The following is a 21,813-nucleotide window of genomic DNA, read 5'->3' as shown; positions in this document are numbered from 1 at the left end:
ACGTTATGGAGCGAACTGGAGGATGGCGGCGTCCTTGGTTACCGGCTGGCTGCCTCGCACTGTGGTCATGCGGACGAGTACAAACTCGGTGACCACCAGAGATTACACGAAGACGTCCCTCTGCTTCCACGCCTCACGCGAGACGCGCACCATGCCGGCGTTGTACACCACGAGCACCATCTCGAGCGACTGAAGCAGCACCTACACACCTCGCACAGATGTGTCCAGAGAAATCAGTATCTCGTGCTGGGGGGTGCCGGCTTCGCGGCCTTCTTGAACAGAAGCAGAGCGAGGCCACTGAGGAGCAGGACGAAGCCCAACGCCACGAAGCCAGCGAGCACGTGATACCGGCCATCATTGAGCGCCATGACAGTCACTACGCCCACCTGTTCCATGTCTTCATCGTCGTCTTCGGTGCGCGAGCGGGTGGAGCGAGTTTAGCGTTTCTCTATGGCCTCGCTGCCATAGAGAAACAAAATGCTTTAACTTAGTTAGTGCATTGTGGTGTCGTCACCTTAGAATGACAGAAAGCTGAGCTAGTTGGTAGGGATTCATTATGCAAAAAAGAAGTGAGGCATGCTGACAGGACACAAGAGTAGAGAAGTGGACAACACGAACGCCGACTATCAACTGAAGAGAGCACTGAGGCGAAAAAACAAAGAAGACACAAAACTCATCTGCGCATGCTCAGGAACGGTAACACCACGTGTCAGACCGGCACGTGTACCCGACTGACGCGTGGTGTTACCATTCATGAGCATGCGCAGATGAGTTTTGTGTCTTCCTTATTTTTTCGCCTCACTGCTCTCTTCAGTTGATAGTCGGCGTTCGTGTTGTCCACTTCTTTACTCTTGTGTCCTGTCTGCACACCTCACTTCTTTTTTGCATAAGTGTCGTCTCCCTTCTTTCCTTGTTCGCTGCCGCTAAATATGCTTTCCATTACAAGACAAGAAATTACAATTAGGCATATCGATGTCAAACACGGCTTTAAAGAAAAAACTACAATAATTTAAAGTCGACGCGTTTCGAGCGGCAAGTGAATCAGTTTTTGTCTTCTGTGGGTATAGGTCTCACAGGTTGAGGAGCGTTGAAATACCGCGCCAACTGCTTTTGGTTCAAAACGCGTTATTCACGACTGAGTTCACATGTTAAGATATTTGCAACAAGCGCACCTTTGTTTCACGTTGCATGCACAAACGTTGCGCATGTGCGAGCGTATGGATAGTGACTGTGCGGTCAATTACACTTTCATCATATCCTTACATGAAAGGAGGCTGATGGGTAATAAACGATGGATTGTGTTTTTGCGAATCATGTAGGAACCCCAATTTGTTGTTCTTATACTGCTGTAATAATGTGTCCTTTATTTCAGTTTCAGTGTGGGTATTTTTCGGTTCTTGTGCAGCCACTCTTTAATTTGTTAAGTTTGATGGCATTTATTTCTGTGCTGGCCCTGTTTTCGCAGTCTTGTTGCCAAATTTGCTGCTGAGAAATTGGGTGCTTCGGAGCCCGTCGAGCTCTGTTCAACTTTTTGAACATGGGGCTGTAAAACATGGGTATGACCATGGGGCTGTAAAAAAATTTATGAAGTAACAGAGACGAGAGCATTTACGACGGGAGCTGAGTGATGCGAGTTGCAATGACTTTGTTTTATTGGGGTTACGTTAGCGAATCGATTATAACGAGGAAGAATGAAACGGACGCAGTTATATTGAATCAATTCGGGGGAATAAAGTTTTCACTGCTGGAGATCAGATGGATATGGCATATTCACGCTTTTGTGTGCTGTATCGATATTAGGCACCTATGTGCAAATATTTTGTGCAGATTTCTTACCCAGGTATTTTCGCCTTCTCTGATGATGAAACATATCATTATGAAAGAAATTCTCCGTTGTTTTTATTCAGGTTTGAGCCCTCGAATCTCGAACGCGTTGCAGGCAGCGCCGCTGCTCCGTGAGTGTGTGGGGAGCAGTGTCTAAAGATGGCGTTGAACCGCTGGTTCGTCTGGAAGGCAGATTCAATGCTGAAGCTTACTGCGACGTCATCGCGCGCATTATGGAGCCTTATGTACGCGACGGCCCATTCCCCGATGGCCTCTACTACTTCCAGCAGGACCGCAGCCCCATACACATGGCGAAATCAGTAACGTACCTGCTGGAACAGCTTGGAGTTATGGTGTTTGAGTGGCCTCCTCAAGGTACAGACATCAACATCTGCGAAAATGTGTGGGGTGCCATAAAGAAGGCACTTTCGCGGCGGCCACTCCAGTGCGGCTCCCAGGATGCTCTGTGGGCCGCTGTGCAAGAAGAGCGGCAAGAAGAGTCGGAAGTGCCTACGCACTTCGGACTTTGCGGCCCGGCTCTTCGACAGCATTCCGCGACGATCGCAGCTGTTGTGGCCGCTGGAGCTGATTTAACCAAGTATTTAGAAGAGGGAACCAATTGGTTACGTGACTGAAAGATGCCAGTGCGCGCACGCAGGACGACTACACCTCGCGGATAATTGTTCGTCTAGAGCCTTGCTATTCTCCCATCGGCGTAGCTTACCGATACGGTGTCCCTATTCTAAAACTCCCTGCTTGTGCATCATGAGGCAGCTGCAGATTTCTCATCTAATGCACCTCACCGACTTATCGGCAAGGGCTCCATGAATGTGTCTCGTACGTGTGGTGCTGCAGTTACTGTGAACAAAGCCTTCTTGTCTCCGCACGGTGAATGTGCAGATTTCAGCGCACGTTTGGATTCACGTATATATATGCTCCCGGTGGTATCGCCTTTGCGCGATCATAAACGACAAAACCTGTTTTCTTGAACCGGTCGACCTTTATTTGTTCGCACCGCAATCAGACGTTGATAACACGGCAATGATAGGAGCAAAATGAAAGCGCTATAAGGGAGCTTTCAGCGCTAGCTTCACCCACTCGGGCGACAGCCCCTCTCGCCAGAGAAACCGCGCTGCGGCAGTTGCGATCGGTGGTAATTATGAATGTGGCGCTCTAGTAGCAAAGCAGAAAAACGAATGCCAAGGAAAATAGATACAAACTATCGCGAACCGCAAATGCGCGCCTCTCTCTGATAACCGAGGTCGATTCAAATAGGTCGCGAAGCTTCGAGCGAAAAGCGGTTCAGTACAGATTGTCACCGACATCAGCATGGGGGGTTATGGGAGCAGCGATTGAAGCGCGACTATGTTTGGAGGGAACAAACATTAGGAAAGAAAAACGCGTTTTTTAATTCAAACGAGACACAGTTAGATTCATTCAACGAAAATAAAATTCCTAGTGAATTTTATGTATTCGTGACGAGTTAGGAAAATAAGTTTAATTTTATTGTTATTAATAAATGCATTTCTTTTCAGCGCCCATCGCTACAGGGGGCGTTGACGCCACTATCACTCGCAGTGCAATGCACGTCTTAAAATGGGCAGAAAGGTGCACTCGTATCCCCTGTTGAAATACGCCCCCCTCACAATTTGTGCTTTATTGCTTGTCGAAGTTTGTCTGAATTTGGTGACGTGGGTAGCTTCGTTGCTTCTTAATCTGTTCAGTCAAAAGTAGTGAGTTACGACCGCCAGATAATTGTGTAGTTGTTTTCGTGCGACTGCGCTGGCCGACGGGCTTGGCATCCGACAATAGGATCAGCACTCTACACCTAAAGCTTTCGTCGGCCCCCAAAGAAAGTATGTTCTGTGCAGGGATGCGATTTCGACAACCGTACGGCTGGCCTTTTCCTGCATCGCTTTCCACGCTGAAAGCTCGAAACGCCCATCAAGTCGAATGGCGGGACATTTGAATATATAGCTCCAAAGGAAGAACAGCAAAACAAATTTCGCGCCTTCGAAAACAAAATGACGTCACTTCTACTTTTAACGGACATGGCGTCACGTTATTTTTTCTTCCGCCGGAAGTGTTCCCACAACATACAGATGGCGCTAAGCCCCATGAACCGGTAGTGTTCCTGTATATGCTCCCGCTGTTCGCGTTTCACTTGATGCCGACAGTACTTACGCTTTCCATTCGAGCCGCTGTGCAAGCGGTCACAGCCATACTATTTTTATATTTTGAGATGCAGCTTTATTTGCTGCAGAATTTACAGGTAGTGACGGTACACGCAAATTCCTGGCGACACCTTACTATAGCCGTAAACCACCACCGCACGACCGCAGGCAAGCCAGACATCTTGTGGTTCACCGGCAACGCGGTCAACACTGTCGAGTATTGACACCTAGAAAGTGCTACCATCTAAGGAAAATGCGCAGAAATACTGTAGAAGAGAAAACAGTTCTCGTAGGATACGCTGCGCCCACTTCGTTTATACCTGGACGAAAAAAAATCAAACGAAAACTCAGCCTCGTTGTCAAAGGCGTACAGACTTCCATTCACGAAGAGACGCCTCTGGTTCACGAGAGGTCTATAAAGCGACGAGGAAATTCTGTCCACCTGTTCATATATATATATATATATATATATATATATATATATATATATATATATATATATATATATATATATATATATATATATATATATATATATATATATGACAAGCTTTGCCCATTCGCCCTTCACATGTGTTCTGATTTTAATCACGCATCAGGCTCGCCACATATTTTACCGTATCGAGGGCGAAGCTACCTGAATGCCTATTGGGAGAGCCTGTAGATCACATAGTCTTACAGCGAAGGGACGTTATGTATCTACTACAAGCGCGTCGGTATTCGCTATCTTTGCAAAAAGGTGAGGGCCACCGTAGACATTAGGTTCTTCTGCGTTCACCAAAGAAACGAAAATCTCGTCGCGTACGCAATAACAACGCACTAGAGCATAATGAACGGCATATATAGAATCTCTCTATATGTACCGCGACTCTCTTCGAGCACGGCTTCTCTAAATCTTCGCGAATTGCGCACGGATCCTTGTCGGCACTGGAACACAAGGATCTCGATCCCGCGCTGTTGACCACCAGTAATGAAGCAACAGAAAGGGGTGGCTGCTCTATTGGATCCTCCGAGCGCAACTTGACAGGTTTCATCGGGGAGCCGCGACCCTAAGACTGGGGCCGCAGGAAATGAGGGAATGACTAGAAAGGCACGCCGGCGTCGCTTGCGGCCGCGGTCGGCATATAAGCGCCCTGTTCGGTGCGTGCTAGGACCAGAGGCCTCCGCACCAGTGAACCAAGCAGCTGCTCCCCGTCTGCACGCCACGGTACACACGTGCAGGGCTCCCGCCAATCGCCGCCGATTCACGTCGACGATCAACGCGTCTGTAAGGTGAGCGTATCGAATCGTTTGCAAGCAGTATATACCTAGAAATACGCGTACAGAACGGGTCGTCAGTGTTGTTTAAATGTAGCGTAACTGTGCTTTTGATAGACGTTTACGAGAGCGTTTCATATTCTTTTGCTTATCACCACAGCAGCATTCTAACGCCCTGGTAATGCTATAGCGTAGTGCTCATGATTCCGCGAAGGTGTGAACTCACAGCGTAAAAGACCAATGGGGATGGGAGAAGAACTTCACTAAAAACCTTCACTGAGATGTTTTGGACAACGACGACAGTAGTATACCTTCCGACCATGGATGAGGTGGCCTCCTTGCCTTCGAGGGATAAGATGCGTTGAGCTAAGACGAAGGAGCTTGTGTTCGAGGGAAGCCATCATATGCGATGCCAGAGGAGTCTTCATGGATATGATCGGTGACAAGCAATGTGGCAGAAGCGGCGAGGGCGTTGGTTGCAAGTTTTATCTCCGGAAATTGGGATTACGCGTAGACCGGCATGATTCGACCCAACAGCATATTTCTAGCTCCCTGCGAGACGGTGCAGAGAAAACTAAAGGCCGGTTGTGTAGCGTTCAGATTGTTTCACTGTTTGGACATAGCGTGTCAGGTTAAATTTAAGAGAGAACTAAAGAGTCGTAGTTTCGCCAGAAAAGCGAAGCGTCGATTGCGATAGCAAATTAGCAGACATCCATACGAAGTAATGATAGTGCTTTAATCGGTCGTGCAAACATTCGCTTGCTACCTAAATTAAGAACCATGGTGTCAGCGTGCACAGCAAACATGAACACATCACTCTCGATGACGGCGAACACTCGCTGTCAGAACGCGCTGGCGTTGTCAAGCGCGGCAGCAGCAGCGGGCGAAGTGGCCTTCGTGCTGTCTGTCGCATCAACGCCAACTGGGAGCCGAGAACACACAGCACGCACAAAGCTACGAGCCGTCGACGCACCTAGATTGCCCCAACGCAGATCGCTCTCAAGATACGGCCGCGGACCGCGCGTAGCCGCCACATTCGAAGTTGTAGCCATAGTAGAACGCTGCCACCCTACTTACAGCCCATCACAGCGGCGGCAGAAATGCGCCTGGAGTGTCCATATAATTGCTGCCGCAACAAAAGACAGAGCGAAAACGCCTGTTGTGTTGAGGTAATGTAGAGTAAAATACCGCATTCTGATCGCAAATGCTTGGTTGTACCCCTCTAACAATAGGTCATAAGCAGGCAGCTCTAGCCTTAGTGACTTACAGTCGGAGAACCTATAGATCGACGAGAGATAAGGAGGACGCACAACGGTCTCTTCCTCGTGTCATGCAACCTTTTCTCTTCTTTTTTTCTTTTAAAGTAGTGGAACGATGGCACTCGGCGTTACACCAAGAAGTTCGTCTTGGTGGTATTTCTTGAGGAAGTGTTTTTTTTTCTTGGCCTTCGGAACTTTGATGGAGAGCGCCTGGAGATAAGCTCACAATATGAGAACGGTGATCGAATTGTGCCTTGCAGCACCTGTGTTCATAGTGCCCGAACTTGGTTACATGAAGCTGTTTGGTTGGTTGGCGGTCCCTCAGTGAAGTGGCGCAACTCGCCCGGGGAGACCTGCCGCGAATCGGGTGGTACGAGGTTTCAAGAAAATAAAGGTATCGAGGAAAATATATTTAAATAACACTTGTAACTGAAATTTGTGAAATTAAATGTTACATGGTACTGATATGAAAGCGATAGCAATTAAATATTACTGTAATTTTATATGAGGATACAAAAGAAAAAAATTTCAGCGTGCGAGTTCTTTTTGTCTCGAATAAAAAAAAAACTGGCTGTGGCTTAGCTAAGGTTAAGCCCAGGATGCGAAGCATACTAGCCTTTATTTTAACGCGACAGCGTTAAGGAGCTGGTGTCGCAGAAAAGCCGGTGTCGTCGGCGTCGGCTCAGGCGTGCGGCGCTTGCTCAGGCGCACATTCCCTTGTCGCGCCGAACGCTGCGTTGCTCGACGCTCACCGCGTCCGATGCGGGGCGCGTAGTCGCTGCGCCGTAGCAAAGCCACCTAGAAACAGTCTCTGTAGCACGCCGCAACCTTCGCTTCTCATTCCAACGAGCAGCTCTGTCTCCTGGAGGCATCTCACCTCGTGAGTGTCTAGCAGAGGCAAGCGCAGCTGCTCGCGAGCGACGGCGCGAGTTGGAGCCCCGTTTCTCCTCTGTCGTGACGTCACGGTGTCACGTGGTATTGAAGGCGACACCGCCGTGCCTGAGGAGCTGGGTTGAGCTCTAGTAATATGCTTCGCATAATATGTCTTTCTTGTGCCAAGAAGCTTAAATTGCTTTCCGTTCCTTTTTGGTCAACTCGCTGCAAAGTCAAGGACATGATAACTTCTTATTTAGTTACAGTGCGCTAAAATCAGGCGATTGTGCTCGATTCGCTGCTGCTGCACGAACGAGCGTCGATTAATTTCCGCGAGCGTATAAGTGGGCTTGAACGAACTAAGATTTGCAAGGAACTAAGCATCACTAGCGACGGGCGTGGTCTCATGAGACGCTTTATGCCGAAGAGAACGGCTATGTGCGACGAATAACAAATGGCTCAGTTTGATGATCATGTCTTTCAAAGCCACGCGGTTATGCATTTGTCCACACACAAACACACCAAGTCCATGTGCCGTTGTACCGCGCGGTACTCTGTGGGCTTATTTCGCCAGGTTAAATAATGCAAACGATCCCAACTCCAGCTTTTGTTCTCTTCTACTTCCGACACAGTGCGACCCAAGTTCATTGCAGTGTCGCGAATGGGCTGCAATATCGCGTACCTAGCTGGGGAACGTAGTCACTTCAATAGCGTACGTAGCGGGCATCGCGTAAGACGGCTGTGTAACGCCGTCCTCTTGCGTTGTTGCGTGCAGGGTACAACCATGACCGCTTTGTCAGCTACGTCCTTCGCCTTGGTGCTGCTCTTGGGAGCGTTTTTGCGGGAGTCAAGCGCCGACGAAGGCTTCTTCAGGAATCGCGGTCCGGTAAGTCATCGCTCACACAAATCGCCAGCAATGAGAGCCTTACATCTGACTTCCAGGAAAAGAAAAAAAAAATTAGGGCCCCAGGAAGGATGGACAGAACTAAAGATGGAAACGTTTGGCAATATTAACTTGTGTAGATCACGAAGTCCGAATAGCTTGTAGAATGCTATAACCAGACCGTATCAGTATCCGTTCGTCACGACGGATCATTTGGAAAGAATAGTTTTTGGCTGCTATACTGGCCTAAGGAATACCGGAGTCCTTCAACAGAGTTTACTGGACTGTGGCATTACGCTCGGTGGTCACGGAATAGCTTCAGTTAGCTTCGACGCTCAAATCTCCTTGAATGACGCTGGCGTTAGCAAAACTGCTACAGGGTCGGTCAGTTTCCACAATGGATTGCTCACTGATCTCTTACGTGGCGCTTTGTGCACGCATGCGCAGATGCCGGACTCGCTGCAGACGCTGCTGCACGGCGAAGGAGAGACGCAGGTGCTGGGTAAAGTCGGCTCGTTCAAGCCGGGTGCAGGCAGCGCCACCGCCGTCAACAGTGAAGTGGAACTTCCGGCAATGGCCGCGCTTCCGCAACACGACTGCCACATTGAAGTGCAAGTGGTAAGCAGAGTGGGTTGACTGTGGGTATACTGTAGACATTACTAGGTGGATCCCTTTGTTGAGGTCTCCGAGCCATTATGTGCATTGCCCAAAGTTGCATTTTGGCGGGGAAGTTACTGGCCCTTCTATAAAGGCACCGCGCAGGGGGTAGATGGCGTGGTGGCTGTTTTAACTTCCTCGCATTTCTGTGTGGCTGCTCACTATGTACACACGAAAGGTGCAACAGGATACCCTTTCGTAAATTTTGCCTGCATTGCGACGGTGCGCGTTTTCGTTTCGTTCCTCCCTTTCGTGCTGTGTGTCATACTGGCGCTAGCCAGTCGAAGGTATTTTTCTTTCCTTAACGGTGCTTTCAGAGCAGACGGAAAGCTAAGTCCCTTACATACTTCCTATAGTCGCTGTGGAGACAATAGTGCTCTTACTGCAATATGGATGTAGCGAAGAAAAAAAAAAGAAAGAAAATAAAAATACGCGAATGCGGGCGGTATAGTCCCGAAAGGTGGCGACGAGAAGTCGACGTGAAGCCCGTCCAAACAGCAGCGGAGAAACACGTAAATAGGCCAGCAGTACAAGCAGCAGAAAACACGGCATTCGCACGTAGTTTTCACACTAACGACTTTGATCGCGCGCGTGGTGGCGTGTTGTACGTTTTGCGTTGCCGCAATACGAAACTGTTGTCGTCAGTACTATTACGTTGTAGTTACCGCGCGTCATTATATCGCGGTTAAAACTATATCTTCTGAAAGCACGTCACCAAATAGTTACGTATTATTTCCTGCATGACTCTCCTTACTGCGCGCTCCATGTCAGCTGTGAAAAAAAAAGAATAAAGAAAGAAATCATTTTTTTTCTCTCTTAAACTGCAGTTCAGTGCAGTTGCATGCTTCGCAAGAGTGCTGCAGCGACTTGGGATAGCGCGGTTTAACCTATGCAGCAGGAAAACAGTGACTCCTAACTCAGTGATTCTTTTCTATTTCCCCTGTTTACATGGTTTTTCCTTTATTCCTGTGCCTAGACGGAGCGTGTCCGCGGTCACTGCTCCGCGCTGACACTGTTGGGCAAGAGCTTCCCTGTGTGCAAGAACGGAGACCGGATCTCGGTCAACAACCACGAGTGCGCGCACATGGCCGCCTGACCACAGCGGCGCCACTGACTGCCGTAACTTCACGTTGTTTCCTCATGGTTGTGACCGCAAACTGAAAATGAAATAAAACAACCGTTCCGCAATGAGTGTGCTCTTATCTTACCAACAGTCACTCGCTCCATGTGTACACTAATTTATGGATCTGTGACAGGCAGCCAGCACGCTGGATATGGTTCGTGACGAGAAATTGCGCTCCGCTCAAGACACGCATGACACGCATGACACGCATGACGTCATGACGACATGACAGAGTGACACCATATCGAACGGCGGACGTAACCAGATGAAGCGTTCGGCATCACCCATCTCTTGCCACAAAAGACACAAAGTGTGGAAGCTGATATTTCAACATTAAATAACATGAAGATACCTATTCGACATACCACTGAGATTTAACGAGGTACATTTTGAAGAGAGTGATGACCTACTCCAGAACCGCAAGTGCGTTTGCGGTACTAATTTATTGAGAATATATGTTTAAAGGACTTAGTATGTCTGTATATACGTGAGCTCTCTCTTGCTCCCGACTTTGAAGTTTCGTGCGACAAAGACGGTTTAACGCATATAGGGAACGTTTTATTTGCGTTCAAGGTCGTCAACTAGTATTTTTGAATGCTAGAGCATTTATTCGGCTACGCTGCCCCATTTTGGTCTGTCTATATGCCCTCAATATACAATGTGACCCAAGTAACTTGTGCCGAATATGCAAGTGCCACTTAGCTGGACAGAAGCAGGGCTTAAAGTCTCTTTGCAGTGGATGGGTGGGCCCTTATAGGGAGGCGACCAGTATAGCGCCCACTCACGCACGCTCGTATATATGTATATACTTATATATATAGTTGACGAGTTGAATTGCAGGATCCGGCAGTGAAATAGGTCAAAGAATAGGAGCACGTAGGAAAAGTGCCAGGATTCCGCTGACGTTCACTCCGACCACATTCACATTCACCAGCAGCACTTTTCGAAGGGTACCACATTGCTACAGTTGACCTGCCGAGGCGAAACAGGTCAGAGAATGGAAACACGTAGAAAATAGAATACCAGGATTTTATTGACCTTCCTTCCGATGAAGGCGGGTCCGCGGCCGCCGAAACATCGTAACATCCTGTTTTTCGTTCCAATGTGCTTCTACCCTTGGGCATATATATATATATATATATATATATATATATATATATATATATATATATATATATATATATATATATATATATATATATATATATATATATATATATATATATATATATATATATATATATATATATATATATATATATATATATATATATATATATATGGCATAGACAGTATATGAATGGTACGTATAAGTATATATGATTATAGTACATAAAGTATAAAAAAATATAAAAAGAAGGAAACGCATACACGCTGGCAAGACTGAAATGGTACTCCTTGTGATATCTGGTTTTATGTGTGCCGTAATAGGGTCTTTCTACATGACTAAATCTGATTCTACGTGGCAGTCGGTTTTATCACAATCATCACAGGCCATAGGAGTATTGTTTGGGACGTTCACTTTTTTACTGGCGCTAAAGAAGCCAACTTCAAGCAGTGTAGTGAAGCCAACTAGCTTCACTACACGTGAAGTCTAGCTACAACACAGAACATGAGTTGACTCGCTTCATTGATAACCTGAGGCAATACAACAATGTATTTCACGGTTTCACACCTACTTACCTACAAAAGTGGACAAAATTCATGTGTCGCCGGTATAACATAGCACTAATAATGCACAAATAAACGAATAAAAAATTAAATGGTAACCTAAAGCAACCAAAGTGTACCTCGACTAATTAACGAGCAGGTAGCTTCACGCTCGGGTGGCTTCAAGAAACAGTATGTTTTGCCAAGAGTCTTAGTCGAACAAGGGCGGTGACCGTCATGTGCAGTGTCTCGGGGAAATGCATGCGGCAGTACGACGACTTCTGCTTTCCTGGGGCCTCCGGAATAATTTCGACCACGTGGAGTTCTTTAACGTGCACACAAAGCCCGGTACATACGAGCGTTTTGTTTTTAATTCCACCTTCACTGGAGTGCAGACGCCCCGATCGGCACCAAGCCCGCGATCTCGAGTCGACTACATATAGCTGTCAGGAGATCCGATTTGTTTACCGATGCTAAAGAGGGAACAGATGAAGTGCAGCCCTGCCGTAGTGAACGCGAGGCGCACCGTAGTGATTGAGGTAATCACCATCTAGCAAAACAGTTATTACCTTTTTTTTTTATGCCTCTATCCCCCACGATCCTTTTTTTTCTTCCACCCATCAACATTCACAGTGCATGAGGCACCTTCGAACAAGCTATTATCGAGGGGGCATAAATTAAGTGGTACACCTGAAGCTCTGTGTGGCCTGGCAGCTGAGTGTTGCGCTGACCTGTCAGTATTCTTGCTGTATTGTTTTCATTGCAATGCAAAGACTTGACGGTAACGTCAACACGCATCAAGGTTAAACACCTGTGTTATTGGGAGAATTTCGCATAACATTCAGTTACTACAGAGTATACGTCTACTGAGACGTTTTATTTCGCGGAACCACAATCATGAATATTTTGGGCTTGCGAGCCCGGCTCTAATTTTCTGATTACTCCTACGCGGTGAGCCGAATATCCGTGATTCCGTGGAATAGTTACTTGGAGGAAGCAATCATTGCACAACACACATGTACAGCTACGGTGTGCGTATGAGACGCCACGCTCCTGGATTAAGTTTTTCTATTTTTTACATTTAATATTTTCTTTTGTAGGTCTCGTACCCTCGCGTTTGTGTTGTGCGGTGTGTTTACTGTACTAGTTTGTGTACATGTTATACATACAAATGAATAGTGTAAATTCCTCAAATGTCCCTTGGAATAGCTGGCTCTAATGCAGAATGCTTTTGCGTTCTTCTATCTATTAAACAAAAACAATTCAACCAGCTGATATTGCTGCATACAAGCGCCAATGAGTGTATTTCCTTTACGTTTTCAATTTTGCGCTGTCGCCCCACATCTCGCGCATATACAGGAAAACTGGGGGACGTATCACTCGGGGACTGAGGCGCTAGTGGAAGGATTTTGCGAAGCTGTCATCAACTATTGTGGTTTGAAAATGTCTTCCTGCATATGACTCTTTTCGAAAAGAGAAAAGCAAAGAAAAGAAAAGCAAAGCAAAGCAAAGCAAAGCAAGGCAAGGCAAGGCAAGGCAAGGCAAGGCAAGGCAAGGCAAGCAAGCAAGCAAGCAAGCAAGCAAGCAAGCAAGCAAGCAAGCAAGCAAGCTGTAAAATACTTCCCAGTTATTCTGTCCTTATCGATCGGATAACTAAGAAGAATGCGCAATTTGTTTCTAACAGCATAAGTTTAAATTGATCGCTTTGTTTCAATACGGCGTCACATGACATCATCCCAGTTGCGCTGTAGGGCCTGCGCTGTCCAGTACACAGATGTACGCCTGTGCTAACACTCCTTAAAGTCTGGGCCAGAGCATTCTGATTAAATAAATCATACAAGCGATATTTCACAATTGAAGGCTTTATTAGATGGCGTAATGTTTATTATACACTTGTGGCAAAAAAGGAACGACATAGACAACAAGGCAGCAAGCAAAATGACAATGAGACTGCGACTATGTGTGGCGCTACGGCCCTCGACAATAGAGAATAACCGAACCTTTGCTATAATTGGGTTCTACTTTGCTTCAACGTGACGTTGCTCGTCGTTCATGTGGTGACGTGTGACGGTAGCTTGACCTAGCAGTACACTAAGAAATGCTCGGGATAAGGTCGGAGTGACTGCCGAAGACTGGTGCCGTCTGGCTTAAACTCCAGCACCGTATTCTTAAATATGTGAAGCACCGGATTTTCAGCCAAACGTAACAAACATTTTTCTTACGCGACGTTACTTATAATGGGCCTCTGACCTGCATGCTCTCATGCCGCTCCATTCCCTCCACCATGTCTTGCGGTGACCTACGCGTTATCGTTCGGGTCGTCGTAGCAGGTGAAAGTCCCGTCCCTGTGGAAGTGGATCCCCCTGACCACAGTGTCCAGAAGGCGCAACAGTACGAGGAAAGACACGCCGAGGTAGATTCCATTGATGCGTCCAAAATTGTTGAGCACGCTGTTTCCCTGTGTATAGGGGAGAAGGTGACTCACAAAGAGCCACCATAGTCACCGCTCTTTCTGCAGCCTGTGCTTGGAACAAACCACAAAAGAACAAAGCAAAGCAGCAGACACATGGAAGACTCTTTCCGCGTATTTTCGGCGGGCTGTCGCCCGGCCTCGGTGAGTTCATCGTACGCCGCGCTTTAACCACGCTGTTGTCACGTTCGAAACGTCTACAGTGGGGTATCCGCTGCTATAGCATGCGGCTATCGCGCGGAACACATTTAAGCCTGTATCACAGCGGGATCATCGCGCAGCGTAAAATGAACGTACCTGCGCTGGGCGACGCCAGTCGAAAATACGCCCTATGTACGCTCCATATGGTAGCCACGTATATTGCGTTCACACAGCGGTTCAAAATTTCGGCTTCATCTGAGATTGTGAATGTGTTGCGCACCCTTCCCAAGTGTTACTTGGAGGCGAGGAACACTGTCACGTCTACTTTTTGCTCCAATGTATTTTATACCCCAAAATGCCGCATTTTGAAGTCGCTCGTTAATACTGATCACTGAAAGCCATTTCAGAACGTTGTCAGGCTGCTTAATAATAGCAATAGACAACCCAAGAAACCGCTGACGACCCGACCAGAAATGGCGGCGGTTCTATGAAAACGCCGTAGCCTGGAGAGCAAGATTGAAGCGGTGCAGTCATAGTATATTGCGTACATTCGTGGTTGTTATGGTAAGTAGCGTGAGCGGGCTGAGATTTTCAGTCATATATCTTTGTTAGCCCTACACCACCGCCACTTTACTACGAGTGACTTCCGCGAGTGCTTCAAAGGTATACGTACGTCATACAGGGGAACCGCGAAGGCGTTCTCAGACGTAAGGGTGTGGTAGTACACAGTAACCTTGGCCAGAAGCCTGAAACGGAAAGTACGAGGCTGTGAGTATGCGAGCAGATATAGATACCTGATTCCGTGGTGATAACAGCGCGAATACGTACACGGCGAGCATCAATGCTGCTGAGAGAAGCACAGTAGAAACAGGCTCACTGTATGTTATTTGTCCCATCCTACCTTCACATTGCTTACAGTGAAGCTGCTAGCCTTTTGGTGGTCAGAATTTTTCGTGTCCGCCCGTGAACAAAAAGTTGTCATCATCAGTAATGGCTCATCCCCCTCGTAAGGCAGAGGCTACAGGCATTCAGCAAAGGGAGGCGAACAGTGCAAACATTCATTGCAACCACGCATACAACGTACAGAACAGCGAACGTTTGAACAAAGAGCAAGCTTAAAACAAGCTTCTATTGCCAGCAGCAATGACTCACAGCCCAGTAAGCAAGCAAAAAATGCAAGGGCTCACACCCCCGAAACTAAGAGGCTACAAGCGCTCAGAAAAGTGAATAAAAAATGCATATATTCATTGAAACCACCCATACAACACATAGAACAGCATATGTTTCAATAAACAACAAGCTGAAAACAAGCATTTGAACCATCAATAAAGCATTGTATGCCTCCTCCCCCCTTCTCCCCCCCCCCCCCCTTCAGCAGATGTAGTAGTGGTTTTGCAACAGCTTCCCCGGAAAGCCACTTTCTCAGGGTCGGGATGGCAAGTCGATTTCTTAACATATTAAATTAAACAAATATTGCGGATATTGCTAATAGAACAGCAGATGCACTGTCGCTGTCTTACGGATACTTCTAAAACAGACAGCAAAGAAATCGTTTATCTCACCTCTTGCGCAAGTCTTCGTGCTTGTCCATGAACTGAAAATAGAGATACAAATAAAGAAGAGTAGGGCGAAAGTTATGGGGCTATTATGAGAAATGCGAAAGTTGCAGCCGTGAATAAATAGACGAAATATCAAGGCTTTTACGCCCTATGATCGTTGAGTGTCATTTAAAACAACAACAACAACAACAACAACAACAACAACAACAACAACGACAACAACGACGACGACGATGACGACAACACCACCAACAACAACCAAGAGAGTTGGATACATTTTCCATGAGACAGTGAGGTTGATAAAGTGGAAGCTTGGACGAGTTGGAGATTCAATATCGACATGTCTCCACAACGCAAAAGACGAGTACAGCAGATAGGACACAACACAGGCGCTGACTTCAACTAAGCTTTTTTTGTGAAATCGCGAGAACTATATACTTTAGATATAAGCGCCTCCATTGTGTCCTATGCTTAGAACACTGTTGCGCTGTGTAGACATATCGACGGAGACGTTAGTCATGAAAGCGCCGAGCCGATGCGATCAATCTGGAAAACAAGAACAGTGACTTGCCGGGGGGTTTTGTTCAAAACTAGTTTAAAACTAAATCTAGCCCTTATCGACAAATCTGGTGCTGCCATCTCTCGTGAAAAAAGAAAAAAAAAACACATTCGTGCTCAATACCGTTTTTTCACGCAACTTTTCAGACGACCAAATGTCTCACTGCCAGAATTTTCATACTCCGACTACACCATTATGTTTCTTATAATTATTAATTCTAGCGGCGTCGAAAATGTAAATAATAAATTAAAACTTTCGTCTTCACCTGGCTGGGACGAAGTTAACATAAAGTTTCTGAAAGAAAAAAAATATGCATTCATCAATTATTTTAACTAAGCTATTTCAGCAATCATTTGACACGAGATCTCTCCCGGTTTTATGGAATACCGCGAATGTTCTTTTCCTTTTTAAGTCAAGTAACCAGCAGTCACCATTAAATTATTTGCCCATTTCTTTCACAAGAATTCCTTGCAAAATATTCGAGTATATTCTGTGTTCACACTTGCCAACTTACTCGAATCAAATTCATTTTTTCGCCATTACAACATAGATTTTCCCAAATATATTCTAGTGAAACCGAACTAATATATTTTGCTCACAAACTTCATGTCATCCTAGATCGTTCTTTTATAAATAACAATATTTTTCTAAACTCTTCTAAAGCGTTTGACAAGGTATACCATAAACTGCTTCTCTACAAACTACTGCTTAAATGATATTGCGCGACATAAAAAACGACACGGACGTGAAAGAAGACGACACACCAAGCGCAAACTTTCAACTAAGTTTATTGTGCCACTGCGTCTTTTTTATACATGGCAGGAAACGTAGATCGCGCATGCGCTTACAAGGAAATGAAGTGCGAAATCATGTAACATGGTTACGTGTCGTGTGATGCCGCGTCCAAGTAACGTAATTCTTTTTCTGTGAGAGCCAGAGACGGGAAGCTGACACACGCATCACCCAATTTTGCGATCATCTGCGCTTCAGATATCTCACGGATGAGCTGCGTACTGCCACGGGAAACAATCGTACATTGATCCTCAAGAGGTTTGCACCCATGATCGCGACAGTGGATCGCCAAGAAACCGCCAGAGCCGTTTTTAACGTTGTTGCTGTGCTCACGGAGCCGATCATTGAGGCAACGCCCAGTTTGTCCTATATATTTCTTCCCACATGAAAGCGGAAGGTTGTACACCACCCGAACCAGAAGTGCTTAGCCCCCCTTCAAACTACTCATGAGATGCCGGTAGATAGGTCTCTTCGTTTTCTTGATCTTCGCTTGAATTTTCAGGACAGCCACACGTGTTGGTCGTATGAGCTGCGAGCCCACAAACCACTTCTGCCGTATACGTCCGCATATTCTAAGCTTGTTAAGCGGGCCATTGTCAGTTTGTGCTTCAAGAATGCCCTTAGCAAGTCTTGCTGCCATGTTGTGGACGTAAGCTTAGAAGCGCAAACTTTACGGTTGTCCTTGGCTGGATATCCTATGTGTCTGTCGCGGAACGCATCTGAAGAGAAGCGCGATCCAGTACGCAGAAGTCAGTTGCCGATGCCCCTCCTGGCACACGCCCTAAAGTTAGTGTCATACCTTACATGCACGGGATATCCCACAACTTGAAAAAGATTGCCCAAAGAGCGAATGTAAGAGTTGTTTTTTCTGCTCCCGACAAGCTCGGCAGGCTTTGCAGGCTGACGGATCCAAATGCCGTCCCTTCCGATAAGTGCAGAAAGCATCACCGAAAAAAGTTTGTCTAGTGTGTACACCGGGTGGTGTACAACCTTCCGCTTTCATGTGAGAAGAAATATATAGGACAAACTGGGCGTTGCCTCAATGATCGGCTCCGTGAGCACAGCAACAACGTTAAAAACGGCTCTGGCGGTTTCTTGGCGATCCACTGTCGCGATCATGGGTGCAAACCTCTTGAGGATCAATGTACGATTGTTTCCCGTGGCAGTACGCAGCTCATCCGTGAGATATCTGAAGCGCAGATGATCGCAAAATTGGGTGATGCGTGTGTCAGCTTCCCGTCTCTGGCTCTCACAGAAAAAGAATTACGTTACTTGGACGCGGCATCACACGACACGTAACCATGTTACATGATTTCGCACTTCATTTCCTTGTAAGCGCATGCGCGATCTACGTTGCCTGCCATGTATAAAAAAGACGCAGTGGCACAATAAACTTAGTTGAAAGTTTGCGCTTGGTGTGTCGTCTTCTTTCACGTCCGTGTCGTTTTTTATGTCGCGCAATATCATTTAAGCAATGGATTACCAACTTGCCCGGAATGCTGCTCTCATTAACTACAAACTACGCCAGCTTAACATAGACTCTAAACTGTTCTATTGGCTAGAAATCTTCCTTACTAACTATTTCCAGTTTGTGTCTGTTAATAACGTAAATTCAGAGACAACTTCTGTTTGATCTGGAATCATTCAAGAGACGGCACTAGGCCATTTATTATTTCTTATTTAAATTAATAAATTACCTTCGTGCATTCCCTCGTACATTAACAGATTTCTTGATGATTGTGTTCTCTATCGAGAAATAACTTGCATTGATGATACTGGCACCCTTCACTCTGACATTCATGCTATTGACCAATGGTGCAACACACATATATGATGGAACATAAGGAAATGCAAATGTGTGCGTATATCTACAAGATCATCTACTTCGTCCATTTACCATATCGCTGATACTTCTTTGGAGACTGTGTTCACGTACAAACACCTTGGTATTCACATTACATTGAGCCGCTCTTCACATTACATCGAGCTGCTCTTGGGCAGACCACATGTCGTATACGATTAGCAATATCAAATTGTGGGCTACCTCCATCATAACTTCGCGCATTTACCTCCATCCATAAAATTCCTCCTTCACAAAACGCTCATTCGCTCGAAACTAGAATATGCTGCCTCCGTCTGGGATCCAAGCCTCGAAAACTTTTATTCGTCCACTAGAAATGGTTCAATATAACTCTACGCTTTTCATTATTTCTAAGTACGACAGAACAGCAAGCATATCTGAGATGAAATCAAGTCTCGACCTATCATTCCTCGCAAACCGTCGTAAGTTATTTCGTTTGAGCCTCTTTCACGCCACATTTCATCATACTCAGCTCCGCAGTGAGCTTATGTCGCCTCATCAGTATGTTTCATCTCGCTTAGATCCCGCGCAAAAAAGTTCAAATTTCTTTCTGCAAAACTGACCTATTCTTTATCAGTATTTCTTACCACTGACAACAGAGGAATGGAATCGCCTTCCTCAGCATGTAACTTCCATCACAAATAACCACCTGTTTAAGAACGCCTTAGCTAACATTTTTTAATTAGAATTTTATATGCTTGTTCGTTTCTTTGTTAGGTACATATATATTTTGTTTCACATGTAACCTGCTCCCCTCTCTAATGTCTTTGGCCCTTAGTGTGTGATAAATAAATAAATAAATAAATAAATAAATAAATAAATAAATAAATAAATAAATAAATAAATAAATAAATAAATAAATAAATAAATAAATAAATAAAAATCTTGGACAGAGTTCCCTGGCCGGAGGCAACCGGAACTGCGAAGACTCACGAGGACTGCACTTAAGGATGTTTCGCCTTATGAATGGTTGTTTGTAGACAGCACCACCGTAAAGAAACCGACAGCCGGTCATCCACCAGGACGCTTGTTTACTTCTTCCTCTCACGCGCCCGCTACGCAAACGCCGATATCAAGTGCCGCTTCTCTTTGTTACAATCAATAGACTCGAGCGACCCAGCAGGCGTGTGTGAGACCTTGCAAACTCCAACGGAGCAGATTTCCCAGGCACCAAGATGCCACGGCGCTCGACGCCCTTGAGGATATGCAATGCGCTAGGCATGCATCAATGTGGTTAAACTTAAGAAAGACGAAAAATAAAAAGGGCCGTTCGGGTGACCATTATTTGTTTGCCTAGGCCCGCAGCCTCCCCCTGCTAATATTACAGACATAAACTTGGAGCGGCATTCCGCCAAAGATGTGTTTCCGAGCCAGAGTTCACAAAACGTTCTTACGCCAGAAATGTTACGCTAGAAATAAGAGAACACACCAGCCCCTCGTGATGCAGTACATTATGTTATAGAAGGCGGCCGTCAAATGACAGATAGCATTTACGAACGAAAATGTTTCTAAATTTGGCCCCTGGTTCCTTCCGGGCTTTTTCATAGCCTCAATAGGACAGTGCAGAAAACGTACAGGTTAAATATGGAGAGTTGAATGGGAGAGAGTACATCGCATGAGCGGTTTGATGGCTAAATGAGAACATGGACGAAGTGAGTGAACATTTATCCAGCACCGCCTTTCAGTGTGGGTCTAAGGCCCGTGTAGACCTACACTCGGACGGAAAGGTCTGTGCCCTCCACGAAATCTAGGAATGCCTGGAAAGCTATGTTGTGAAGTGTCCTTGGGTTTGAAGTAAACAAGAGGTACTAGAGGAGCGCCGTGTGGAGATTAAGGCACCCGCAAGGCAGGCACCGGGGCCAGTTCATAACGCAAATGTGAATTCAGAAGCGGAAAGCACGACTGAGTGCTACTTACGTTGGCAAGTGTGTCCTTCGATATCTCTTTGTAGTACTCTCTGTCCCTGGAGAAATATGAGATGGGGAAAATTTACAGAAAGGAAGAAACCCGTCTGCAGAGATATGGGTATTTAAAAAGAAATGAAAAAGAAAGGACAGTAGCAGGCTACCATTTTCGACGAGATCATAGCTTTTAGTTTAATGGTCACTTTCTACTAAATTCGATTGAATCTTATTGTAATTGAATCAAAGTTCAAATATCACTCAGGATGGTGCTTGGACGTGGTTAGCGACGGCTGAAACACAAAACAAACACTCAAAATAACAACACGTGACTGCATATCACTATAACGGCCAACTATCGATGCATTTTCATCCTGAGCATGACTCTAACGGCTTCGACGTTAATTGCTTCAGCACTAAACAGTGTCATGAGCATCAAAATAGGTTTTTCAAACGTAAAATACTTGCATACACACTGCAAAAGCCACACTTGCATGATATAGCCAAGAGAACAATCACACGGGATTCCTTGTTGCCTTATAAAAACAGTATATTATAATTATTATTTGATATGAAAATATATATACAATGAATACATAGCGATATAAAAGAGAGAACAGGCGCACATTAGCCCCAAACAGATACAGTAGCAATCGCTTTATATTTTTCACTAAGAACACGCTCTTTCATTTCAAGAGGAAAATTGATCGTCGAACCAACTGACCTTTACTCAGCACCTATATCGGCGAACATCTTAATCTAACAGACAGTAACCGAATGTGGCACCAGTGCACATATCTAACCTTCCCAGACATACAAGAGGTCATGTC

The 21,813-nt window shown here is 45.8% G+C and overlaps 2 protein-coding genes across 2 annotated transcripts in view; one reads left to right on the top strand and one right to left on the bottom strand.

The window, feature by feature from the left end:
• The first annotated feature begins 5,162 nt into the window (after positions 1-5,162).
• LOC135901370 (uncharacterized) lies at positions 5,163-10,084 on the top strand. The gene is made up of 4 exons (XM_065431132.2): positions 5,163-5,270; positions 8,163-8,273; positions 8,718-8,888; positions 9,904-10,084. The coding sequence occupies exons 2-4, from the start codon at positions 8,172-8,174 to the stop codon at positions 10,021-10,023; spliced, it is 393 nt and encodes a 130-aa protein (XP_065287204.1). The 5' UTR covers positions 5,163-5,270; positions 8,163-8,171; the 3' UTR covers positions 10,024-10,084.
• Positions 10,085-13,546: 3,462 nt separating this feature from the next.
• Positions 13,547-21,813, bottom strand: part of LOC135901369 (acid-sensing ion channel 4-A-like) — a 34,544-nt gene continuing 26,277 nt past the window's right edge. The window contains exons 10-13 of the mRNA XM_065431130.2: positions 21,000-21,045; positions 15,874-15,905; positions 14,985-15,057; positions 13,547-14,158 (exon numbers count right to left, since the gene is read on the bottom strand). Of these exons, the coding sequence (XP_065287202.2) occupies positions 14,000-14,158; positions 14,985-15,057; positions 15,874-15,905; positions 21,000-21,045 (310 nt within the window). The 3' untranslated portion in view covers positions 13,547-13,999. The remainder of the gene's footprint in view (positions 14,159-14,984; positions 15,058-15,873; positions 15,906-20,999; positions 21,046-21,813) is intronic.

The sequence above is a fragment of the Dermacentor albipictus genome, chromosome 3 (assembly GCF_038994185.2).
Source record: "Dermacentor albipictus isolate Rhodes 1998 colony chromosome 3, USDA_Dalb.pri_finalv2, whole genome shotgun sequence".
In the NCBI taxonomy this organism is placed as follows: Eukaryota; Metazoa; Arthropoda; class Arachnida; order Ixodida; family Ixodidae; genus Dermacentor; species Dermacentor albipictus.
This window is presented reverse-complemented; position numbering and strand designations above follow the sequence as displayed.

Excerpts from the sequence above, each read along its gene's own strand:
- LOC135901370 (XM_065431132.2), top strand. The coding sequence starts at position 8,172 with ATGACCGCTTTGTCAGCTACGTCCTTCGCCTTGGTGCTGCTCTTGGGA. Across the intron at positions 8,274-8,717 it reads TCTTCAGGAATCGCGGTCCG|ATGCCGGACTCGCTGCAGAC; the intron begins GTAAGTCATCGC and ends ACGCATGCGCAG. Across the intron at positions 8,889-9,903 it reads GCCACATTGAAGTGCAAGTG|ACGGAGCGTGTCCGCGGTCA; the intron begins GTAAGCAGAGTG and ends TCCTGTGCCTAG.